Below are 10,599 nucleotides of genomic sequence, written 5' to 3' on the forward strand. Positions count from 1 at the left end.
ATTCTGCTCCACTCCTTTTGTCATGACAATTTCACCCAACACTTTCTTTAAGGTTTCATTCTCAGGCAGGGACCTGTAGACACCAAGCCTTGTGGTTCTTATTCATCCACCTGTGTTGTGCATAGAAACACACTTCATGGAATCACATCATCACAGGATGGTTTGGGTTGGAAGTGATCTCAGAGATCTCCTAGTTACAAACACCCTGCCACAGGCAAGGACAATGTCCACTGAAGCTGCTGCTTCAGGCATAGAAGGTTTGCAGTCCTGTATTGTACCATGGATAGCCTAGGGCATCCCAAACCCCTACAACTGAGTGAGGTGAGTCCCACTGTATACATCTTAGCATCTCTGTATCTCTGTCCCCCGTCTGCTCTAAAAACTTCTATCAGCATCATATAATCTAGGATTGTGTCTATTTGAATTGGTGTCTGGAAGGCCCTGGAGCATGTATGGCAGCTGTGACACAAGAGACTGCATGTCCATGGGAAGCAAGAACCCACCTGGACCCCTGCTGCAGCCCTGAGACCCACTCTAACCAAACCTCACAATATTTTCACCCCTATGAGACATGGGCATCAGTAGATGTGTGTGTACAGGGCAATGCTTCTGAGCCTGCACATCTTGTCAGACGTGATAGAGTCACATCAGGACAGGATCTATGGTTAGAATGGCATTGCAGACAGAGCCTGACCTGTCTGCTGCTTTGTCTGCTGATACTCCAGGGATCTGCCTACTGTTGCATGGTCATTCCCTCATGGCCCAAGCGTAGCTGCACTGGTGTCACCAGCCCTTCTCCAACACCAGTTGTATTCTCTAGCTGTCTGAGTAGATACTTTTTATTATTATTATTATTTAGTATGTGCTTTTTTCATTCATTTGGTAAAATCTTTCTGTAGACCCAGATGGGGATGGTGCTAGGACCAAGCAAATGCAAATTAGAAAGATCATGTCTGAGAATGTAAGATCCTGTCGTATTTCAGCTCTTCACAGATTGTCCATGGGTGAGGCAAAGGTTTTCTTTTGCTTCAGGCTCTCCTCATCCTTTGAAAGGGCAGCAGTGGCTTGAAAAGGTCAGTAGAAGACTGCAAATAAATTGACTCCGATGAAATTTGTATTTTCCTTCTGGAATAACAGTGATCAGCTGGCAATTTTGAATAAACTTTTTTTGGGTGACTTCTTCTTGTGGAGTTAAAACATTGCAAGATTTTTGCCTTCTTGGCTCTGGTTTCCTCTTTTCTTGCCAGATATCATTATAAGGCTTCAAGAAGGATGAGTAATTAAAACCCATGCAAACAATGTGTCGGACAATTAAATTTAAATGTCCGCTTGATGAGGCAACACGGGTGAGTGACCGCAGAGCTCCTGGAGCTGATGCCCTGCGGAGGCAGGAAGGTCCGAGGGCGCTCAGCCCGCTTCCAGGAACCCTCTGAAAAGGGATCTGGGGACCCAGACACTGGGACAAAGAACCTGTTGCCCTCGGGGCTGCAGAAGTGCCACGGGCTGCACTCCAAAATCTCGCACCGAGACGGCAGCCCCTGAGCCGCCCGTAGTGCCAGAACAAGGTTGGGCAAAACCCCCAATGTTTTTCCTCGTGAATTAAATGGAAATGCAGTAAAGGATTAGAGGGGGGGGGGGGTGGGGCGGCGCACTGGGGCGGCGGCCCGAGGGACATCCTGCGGGGAGGGGCGGCCCGGGCCGGGCAGGGAAGGGGCGGCGGCGGCGGCGGGGCCCCGCGGGCGGGCGGTGATGCCGGCGGGAGCCCTGCGGGGCGGGGCGGGGCGGGGCGGGCGGCGGCGGGATCCAGCGGCGGGATCCACCTGCGGGAGGCGCCGCTCCGCCCCGCCCCGCCCCGCTCCGCTCTGAGCGCGCCGCCGAGGGCCGGCGCCCGGCGGGAGGGAGGGGAGGCGCTCCCGAGCCCCGCGGAGGCGGCGGGAGAGATGGGACCGGCACCAGCCCCGCCACCTGCCTGAGCCGCTGCCGGAGCCGCCGCCGCCGCTGCGGGGAGCCGGTAGGTAGCGGGCCCCGCCGGCAGGGAGGGAGCCGCGGGGTGCGGGTCGCCCCGGGGGACAAAGGGGCGGCGGGAGGATGGCGAGCGCCGGGCTCGCCCTGCGCTGCCCCGGGCAGTGCCTCACCTGCCCGCGGCGCCCGGCCGTGCGGGACGCCGGGCGGTGGGAGCGGCTGTCCCGGCCCGGGGCGAGCGCTCCCTCCGTGCAGGGCTTAATGTTTAACCCCGCTCGCATGCACCGGAGCGCACCGGGCGCCGCCTCCCCGGCGGCGCCGGCGACAAAAGGGCGAGCGCGGCTGCTGCCCGCCGGTCCCCGCTGCGGGTCCGCCGCTGCCGGCGACCAACTCTGAAAGGACGGCGGCTGAGGGAACAGCTGGGATGAAAGTCGCCTTTGCTGCTTTTTCGTGCTTTGGAGGTGTCTGAAGGTAGCGCTCCGCTGCGGTGCTGTACTTGGATTCGTCCCTGTGTTTGAGTATATTAGTATTTTTGGGGTGGCCTTTTAAGACGTACGTGACACGAGCTGTTCAGTGAAGCGGCTGCTGGAGCCTAGGGAAGTTGTTTTCTGCCTCCTGCTCCGAGGAAGATCCGAGGGGTTGGTGCGGTCCCACCGGGACCCAGTTTGTGCAGCTGCCCCGTCACTCGGTTTGGGAACCCAAACCCTCCGTGGCAGGGTTTGGGAGCCCTGGGGATGCAGGTCCTTCCTACAGCTTACCCCGTTATTCAAACTGACCGTCACCTCTGCTCGTAATGCAGTTTGCACTCGTACCGTGATACCGAAGCTGCTTGACATGCAGGAAAAGAGAAAGAAGAAAAAAAGGAGGGTGAAAGGAGGCAGTTCTTGGAATCGGACTAGATAGAAACACGTACTATGCTCTCTTTTCTCCGTGTGTGCATGTCACCGGTACACGTGCCAAAAGAGCCGCTGTGCCCGGTGTGTATGTTAATGGACACACCCGTGGCCTGACAGCATCAAAGTTAGTTTCAGGCTTCCCAAGGCATCGCTTTCTACAGCCCTCAGTCTAGCAGGTAAGGCAGTGTGACCCTTGCACCACCCTCAGCATCTCAGGCAGGCTAATAAAGTTGTTAGATTTTAATGGCAGGAAGGCTTCTGTAGTTATTGAAGTGCAACTCCATTATTTTTGCTGTGTTTTAACAAGTTCTGTGACCAGGAAAAGCAGCAGAGGTATTTTGGCACGGCACTGACAGTGATTTAGTTCTCCTTTATGATTTGGTTTGAGGCAGATTTTACTCTCTCACTGTCTTGGTTTTCTTTCTTGATTTTTTTTTTTTTTTTTTTTTGGTATGTTAATCTTCCTGGCTTCCAGTGCTGTGGAAAAACTTTCTTCATTTCAAAATGGAATGGAGACTGGTTCATGGTCTTTCATACTAGATGATTCATGATTTATTGTTATTTAACCATCTACTACAAGAACCACCCCTGAAGTAGTGAAGTCTTGCAGAAAAATTAATTGCTTATTAGAAAATTATTCATGTCCATCCTGAACAAGGCAGTTTTCTTTCAGCAGCATCTATCTTGGGGCGTGAATGCCCACAGCAAGCAGGAAAATGTGTCTGTAAAGTGTTTCAGCAGCACGGAGAGCCCCAGGGTAGCTGTCACTGCTTCCATTCTCTAAACAATTTTAATGCCATTAGCAAGTGTGATTATGTACAAACCGCTTCTAGGGGGTTCCTAGGCTGGATGTCAGAGCAGGGCTTTGTGCTGAGTCAAAGGGTGGATTGAGTTTATGACACAGTTTAAATAGAAACAGGAGAGCAGAGCTACAGTAGAGCAGCGCATCGTAATTCATTCAGTGCTGCTCTGTGATAGCCGTGCAGGGAAGTGCTCACTCCTTCCCAGTCTGCTCAGTTTGAGAACATCTCTCAGGGTCACCCATGAGTAAGTAGCTGAGGACAGAGAGTTTTATCCCTGGGGTTTTTTGCAGCTGTTTGATTGTGTTTCAAATGAGAAGAGAAAGTAAAAGGAAAGAAGAGCCTTACTGGAGAATCTCTGTTTAAATGTAGACTGCTTTTTCAATTTCTTCATTTTTAAGAGAAAGGATCTACACAGAAAGAGGTACTGTGGCTAATTTGCATCCTGTTATCAGTAAGACATATTTATTCTATTTATTGCTGGCCAGATCTGATTTAGTACCAGTTATGTCTCCAAATGGAATATAACTATGAAGACTTCAGTAAATGAGCACTGTTTAGCTTCTACAGGTACAACTCACAACTGTATTTTTTTTATTGTCAGGTTTAAATAACATTTTAAATAATAGGAAAGTTCTGTAACTGTTGAAAAGGCTTTTTTTTCCCCTAGAGCCACAATGTGATCACAGCACAGAAGCAGCAGTGGAGGGGGGTGGGAGGCTTGCTCAGAGATGTAAAGTGGAGTAGGTACCACTTTACACAGTGCAGCACAGACACAAATACCATCTTCTGAAGCCTTTTTTCTGGGGCCAGCTCGAGTCCCATCTCCTGTCTTGCTCTCTTCATAGGGCGGCTGCCCTCTGCTGTCTGAAGCTGCCCTTCCAAGTGCTGGCGGTGCTGTGGTGGTGATGATGGGGAGATATGGGAGGGCAGGTTGCAGGGCAAGGTAATCTCTCTTCTCAGCCCAGATGATAATCTCGGACAAAGCAGAGGAGCTGTTTGGCACACAATCCCTTCATCGGGTCGCCGTGCTGACAGGCACGGGGGAATCTGGCTGCTTATGCAAATAACAACTGACAGGATGCTCCTGTTTTCCCCTGCCAGCTAAATGAACCAGCCAAAGGCCAGCAGAGGCTCAGTTAGCCTGGATGGGTTTTAGCTCCAAGAAGTGGCATGAGTGGTGCAATTTAGAGAGATGCAATCTGTCAAGAAATCTGAGGGCAGTGAGGGCAAACTGCCTTGAAATATGTGCTCGTAATAATGGATCAGCTACCTGATGCACGTCTTAACTGTGATTTAGTCTGCTGTCAGCTTCTGACAGTGAAACCAGTGAGCACTGCTGCTTGCAGCCCTCACTGACACAAGCAGGACAGCTAGCAGTGGACTTATGCCAGTATATATTGTCTTTGTGGGGATGGAGCAGTGTCATTTGTCCCTGTTACCTTCTTTTTTTTTTTCTGTCTTCCTAATCACTGTCCTACAGCAATAGAGGTGATAATACAGCAGGTGTTCCCTGTGCCATCCTTAGAGCAATTTGGAAGTCTTTCATTTTGTAGCTTGCAAAATGCAGCCACATCCAATACTAAAATTTGCTGTGGAAAGAGTCAGAGGAGTGGTTGGTTTTCCTTGAATACCAAGTATTTTCTGATTTTTGAGACATCCAAAATGATGCAATTCCGATTAATGTTTAAAATGGCTTTTATTTGCCAGCATGAGTCATCTGTTAGGTATAAAGCATCACATTTGGTGGAGACTAACCTAGGAAAAAAGTATGTTTCTTTAAAGATGTCCTCTTAATGAAAAATCTGCCAACAGAATGTGTGGTCACTTCTGAAGGAATCAGTACCTGCCTCTGTGTATTTCAGTAGCATCAGTTCTGTTCATCTACATCTGGTTTTTAGACTTCAAGTCTTTTGGTATCTTGCATGAGACAATTGATATTTTAAACACTGTGTGCTTTAATGATAGCTTCTGTTTCCAAAGAGGATGGTAGCAAAAATCTAAGAAGTCTGGGCCCAATATTTGAGTTGAACACCACTGGACATCAGCAGCCTGTAGCTTTCAAAATCTTTTTTGATGCAATTTAGGGATGGAGAATTCCTACACAAAGCATTGGAGAGAAGGATTTTTCTTTTTAATTCTTAGATAGCTGTGGTCATTTCCTGTGTGATTTGCTTTGGTTTACTCATTTTGAGGCATTTCAGGAATGATCCTGCAGTTGTGATCAGTGTAACCTCAGCAGGGTTTTAAATATGTGTAAGCTCAAAGTAATTGTGAACTTTCGTTTGAATAATCTTTGTGTGAGGGAGATCTGCCTGCCTTCTTGCCCAGGGCACAGTGCCTCCTGCAGCGATTCAGCTGTATGGCTAATTTTCAAATAAACTGAAGTGAGGCATTTTTTTGACACAGTACTAGTGCACGCTGTTCTCTGCAGTCTCAAGCACTCTGCCTGCGGTTCATAAACACATTTACAGCCACATTTGCTTCCCTGTGCTCAGAGGGGGTTGGTTTGCATTTCTAATTAATTGAGTTTATAAAGCAATAAGCCAGTGTGTTAACTGAAAATTCCCTCAAGAATTGTAATCTTCCTTCATTAGCTGCCTGTGTGTAATCATATCACCCTTTCTCATGTAAGCCTCAGGGAGAGCCAGTGCCACTTGGTGCAGAACCTTTGTCTGCTGTGAGTTGCAAGGGGAAGTGAGTCTCCTCTGTGGTCGTGTCCTGCAGCCCAGCCCCTGTCAGGTCACCTTCTTTGTCCCTCCCCACCTGTCCCTACCATCAGCCTGATGTCTCTGGCTGAGACAGCAAATGGTGTGAAGAGATTTAAAGGACATCTTTCAGCAAAGTCAGAGAGTAGGGTAGAGCTTTTAGAGAGTGTTCTAATGCAGCTGAAGACAGACACATTTACTCTTTGCGGGAGTTCTGTTTACTGGATGAATGAATTTAAACAGAGTCTGAATTTTCTTTAAATTGTGTGAAGACAACTACTCTAACTTCCCACTGATGTCAGCTGGGAGTCGGTGGCTCAGCACACCTGGGGGTTAAGGGTTCTGTATTTCACTGTTAACCTGGGACACTTGTTTCAAGACTAAGGCATTTCTCAGTTTGACACTGAGAGATCTGAGCTACTTGACGTAAGTTAACTCCATTCAAATCGCTTGACCCTTATTACATCTATACTGGGTTAGCAAGCCACTACATAGCAAGGTAGGATAATCTTGCAACAGGTTTGGGTGAATAACTGTATTTGTTTTTGCCTTCCGCAGCCCGACATTCAGAATGGCAGCCTTGTCCACTTTAATCCTCCTTTTGTGTGCTGCTAAAGATGTGATGCCTTCCAGTCCTCACTGGAAGCCAACTTGGCCATCTTACAGAGTTCCCGTTATCCTGCCGCAGTCTACCCTGAACTTGGACAAGCCACAGTTTGATGCTGAAGCCAGACTGGAAGTGGTATCTCCGTGTGGCCCAGCATGCCACAAAAGCTCTCCGCTGCCGACTTACGAAGAGGTGAAGAACTACCTGTCCTACGAAACCCTGTACGCGAACGGCAGCCTCACCGAAACGGAAGTGGGCATATACATCCTGAGCAACGGCGGCGATGGCTCTCGAGGCAGATCTCGAACTAAGAGGCAGATCTATGGCTATGACAGCAGGTTTAGCATTTTTGGGAAAGACTTCTTGTTGAATTACCCATTCTCCACGTCGGTGAAGCTCTCTACGGGTTGCACGGGGACGCTGGTGGCCGAAAAGCACGTTCTTACTGCCGCTCATTGTATCCATGATGGAAAGAGTTACGTCAAGGGAGCTCAGAAACTGCGGGTGGGGTTCCTAAAGCCCAAACAGAAAGATGGCGGCAAAGGGTCCAATAGCACCAACTCGGCAATGCCTGAGAAAATGAAATTCCAGTGGATCCGAGTGAAACGGACGCATGTCCCCAAAGGATGGATCAAAGGCAATGCCAATGACATCGGCATGGATTATGACTATGCCCTGCTGGAGCTGAAGAAGCCGCATAAAAGAAAGTTTATGAAGATAGGCGTGAGCCCACCAGCAAGACACTTACCCGGAGGGAGGATTCACTTCTCTGGCTACGACAATGACCGTCCGGGAAACCTGGTTTACCGTTTCTGTGATGTCAAAGACGAAACGTACGACCTGCTGTACCAGCAGTGCGATGCCCAGCCGGGTGCCAGTGGATCTGGGGTGTATGTGAGGATGTGGAAGAGGCAGAATCACAAATGGGAGCGTAAAATTATTGGTATATTTTCAGGCCATCAGTGGGTGGACATGAATGGCACCCCGCAGGATTTCAATGTAGCTGTTCGCATTACACCCCTCAAATACGCACAGATCTGTTACTGGATCAAAGGCAACTACCTTGACTGCAGGGAAGGATAAAGACAATGAAACTCCGTGAAAGCACTTAATGACTGGTTTTAGTTACTCATCTGAGGAAAGGCTAGACTTTGTGCTGCAAATGCATGTGATCATGTAACATCAAGAGGTGATATGTAGCTTTTCAAGCCAGCCGCCTTGTTCTTAGGACAGGGACTGGGTGGTGCTATCATTACAGCCTGAAACTGGGGAGAAAGGAACGTCTGCTGGGTGGGGAAGGAGCAGGTGGACTTGCTGAATTTGCAGCTGAGCAACTGAAGATTAATTAGGGGCGGATCAGTAAACAGTATGAAAACAGAACCGTCTCCAAAGAATCTTGTAAAAGGGACGCTGTTGACTATCTCATGCCTACAATGTTTGTTTTAATAAATCCTAGGATTAGTAGAAATGCTTTGATCTGAACTTTAAAAAGAAAATATTTCTATGCTGTTGGGGGCTGAAGAGGGGCATTTAATGGTGTTTGCAACCCAAACATTACAGCTTTGTGTTCCTGCATGAGAAAAGGGAGTGTGAAAAGGGCAAGGCATGCGCCGTGGGAGATGAATGCCACACAAATAGCGTGAAGGGTAAATAACCACATAACACTTCTAGCTTCCTTTCAGCCTGAGTGATTTGAGACTTTATTAGTAACACAGTTAAGAAAAATGCTTTCTGAGCAGACAGACCTTGATGTTGTAAGGATTTGACTGTGAAGATGATGTTGGTCATATGAGCAGTGCCGTTACGTTCTGCTTTGAGAAACACTAATTGCACGTGGGATTAAATCTTTATAGGAGCTGGGACCTATGAAGGAGCAGGATCCCTGTGAATACATTAGAAAGCATGTGGGGAAAGGGGCTTTTCTGTTTATGACCTACCTAGGTCTTTTAAGGAAAATCTCATGTCAGTAACTCAGATTTTCGGAGGGGAAGACTGTCTTCAGTCTTGATGTCTATCTGAACTGCTGCCTGCAGAGCAGGTAAAGGAGAGAGCAGGACCAGGGCTCTCCTGAGTTTTCCCCCTGTTTGTTGAAGATTGTTGCTGTTCTACCTAATAGAGGGACCCTAGACTTACAAGTATCTGTCAGCCTTTGACAGTGTAATTTGGGCATCTTGACTAATATTTCTTGTGTTTTTGGAATAGGAATATTCCTCCCCACCTAGCAGTTGAGTTACAAATAATTCTTAGCAAATGCACAGTTCAGGATTTCTGCATCTGGAATAGAACCACTATATAGGATGCAGGCTGGGTTTGCTGTAAAGTGATCCTCTGCTGTCTCTTACAGATAACAGTGATATTTTTACCATAGAAGAATTAGAGTTGAAAATAAGAACTGTCTTTTTGGGGTAAAACCAGTGCAGCCAAATACTGTAGCTCAGCAAACAGCATTTGGAAATCAACACGGTCTATACAAACAGCATTTCTTAGAAGGATTGTGCCACTGTATTTCTGTGGCATGGTTGAGAACATGCTGCCATGCCAAGATGATTTTTTTAAGTAGGAGGATAGACACCGGCTCCGGTTCCTCTTCCATCCATCACTCACTGACTCCTGAAGCTTCCCAAGTTGCCCATGGTACTTGGTGTTGTGGGGCAAATTCCCGTCCCTGGTGAGAAATATCAAAGCTGGGAAGGAGTGAATCCAAGCAGAGCTTCCCTGTGCTATACCAATACAAGGAAAATGTTAATTCAGCTAAGCCTTTTTTTACACTCTACTAATTACTACGGCATTTGTAAACATATGCCTGATGGTGCTTTATCTTTGTGGTGGCTTTGGCTCTAGTTCTGACAAACATTTTTGCTGGAGCTGCCTATGATTATTATTTTTATAGAAGCAGTGTACAAAAATGTGGACTCTCATGTGGGTTTTTGGTGCACTCAGATACAAGCAGTTACTAATGCTTTGAAATATGAATAATCACCATATGTATCTGATGGTCTTTTTCTGACTTTTTGTTTTAATTTCCTTTACTCTATGGATGTTATCTGGAGCACTTTGTTTGAATGTATCACAGTGAATAAAGAAAAGTTATGGAATTTCAATGCAAACATTCTTGTATTTGTGCTGTATTGGGTTGCACTTTCATTTCAGCTACTTATTTATAAAGACATTCAGATACAGATTTATTAAAATCCTCAGTGCTGTTTGTTTTCCTTCAAGTTTCTTCTGCTTTCACCTGTTGGAAGTTTTTGTTTTGGTGTATTGTTTTTGGGTTTTTTGGTAGGCTTAATTACTTTATACTTTAGCATATTTGGGTGCTAATAATCAATCTTAGCTTTTGTATGACTCTTACAGTTCCAAAGCCAGTCATGAGCTCTGATTAGTTAGAGCTGAAAATAACCTATTAGACTGAAAAGCCACATTGTTTTTATGAACTTCAGGGTAAATAAACTATGGAGGAATGTGAACCAGTCAGTATAAGGTCATAATTGAGGTCAGTCCATCTTCTTTTTCTTTTAGTTGATGCAGTATAAAAAAAAGTTCCTTTGAGGCCAGCAGTGAGACTCAGAGTTTTTAGAGGAACACTGGATGCAGAAAGTTTTTCATTTTGAAATTGCTGCTCGTAC

General features: G+C 47.0%; 1 protein-coding gene across 1 annotated transcript; it reads left to right on the plus strand.

The window, feature by feature from the left end:
- Positions 1-1,855: 1,855 nt before the first annotated feature.
- On the plus strand, positions 1,856-10,080 carry PRSS23 (serine protease 23). Its single transcript, XM_059838521.1, has 2 exons — positions 1,856-2,011; positions 6,925-10,080. The coding sequence occupies exon 2, from the start codon at positions 6,938-6,940 to the stop codon at positions 8,054-8,056; it is 1,119 nt and encodes a 372-aa protein (XP_059694504.1). The 5' UTR covers positions 1,856-2,011; positions 6,925-6,937; the 3' UTR covers positions 8,057-10,080.
- Positions 10,081-10,599: the final 519 nt, after the last annotated feature.

This window comes from Haemorhous mexicanus, chromosome 2 (assembly GCF_027477595.1).
Source record: "Haemorhous mexicanus isolate bHaeMex1 chromosome 2, bHaeMex1.pri, whole genome shotgun sequence".
Taxonomy (NCBI): domain Eukaryota; kingdom Metazoa; phylum Chordata; class Aves; order Passeriformes; family Fringillidae; genus Haemorhous; species Haemorhous mexicanus.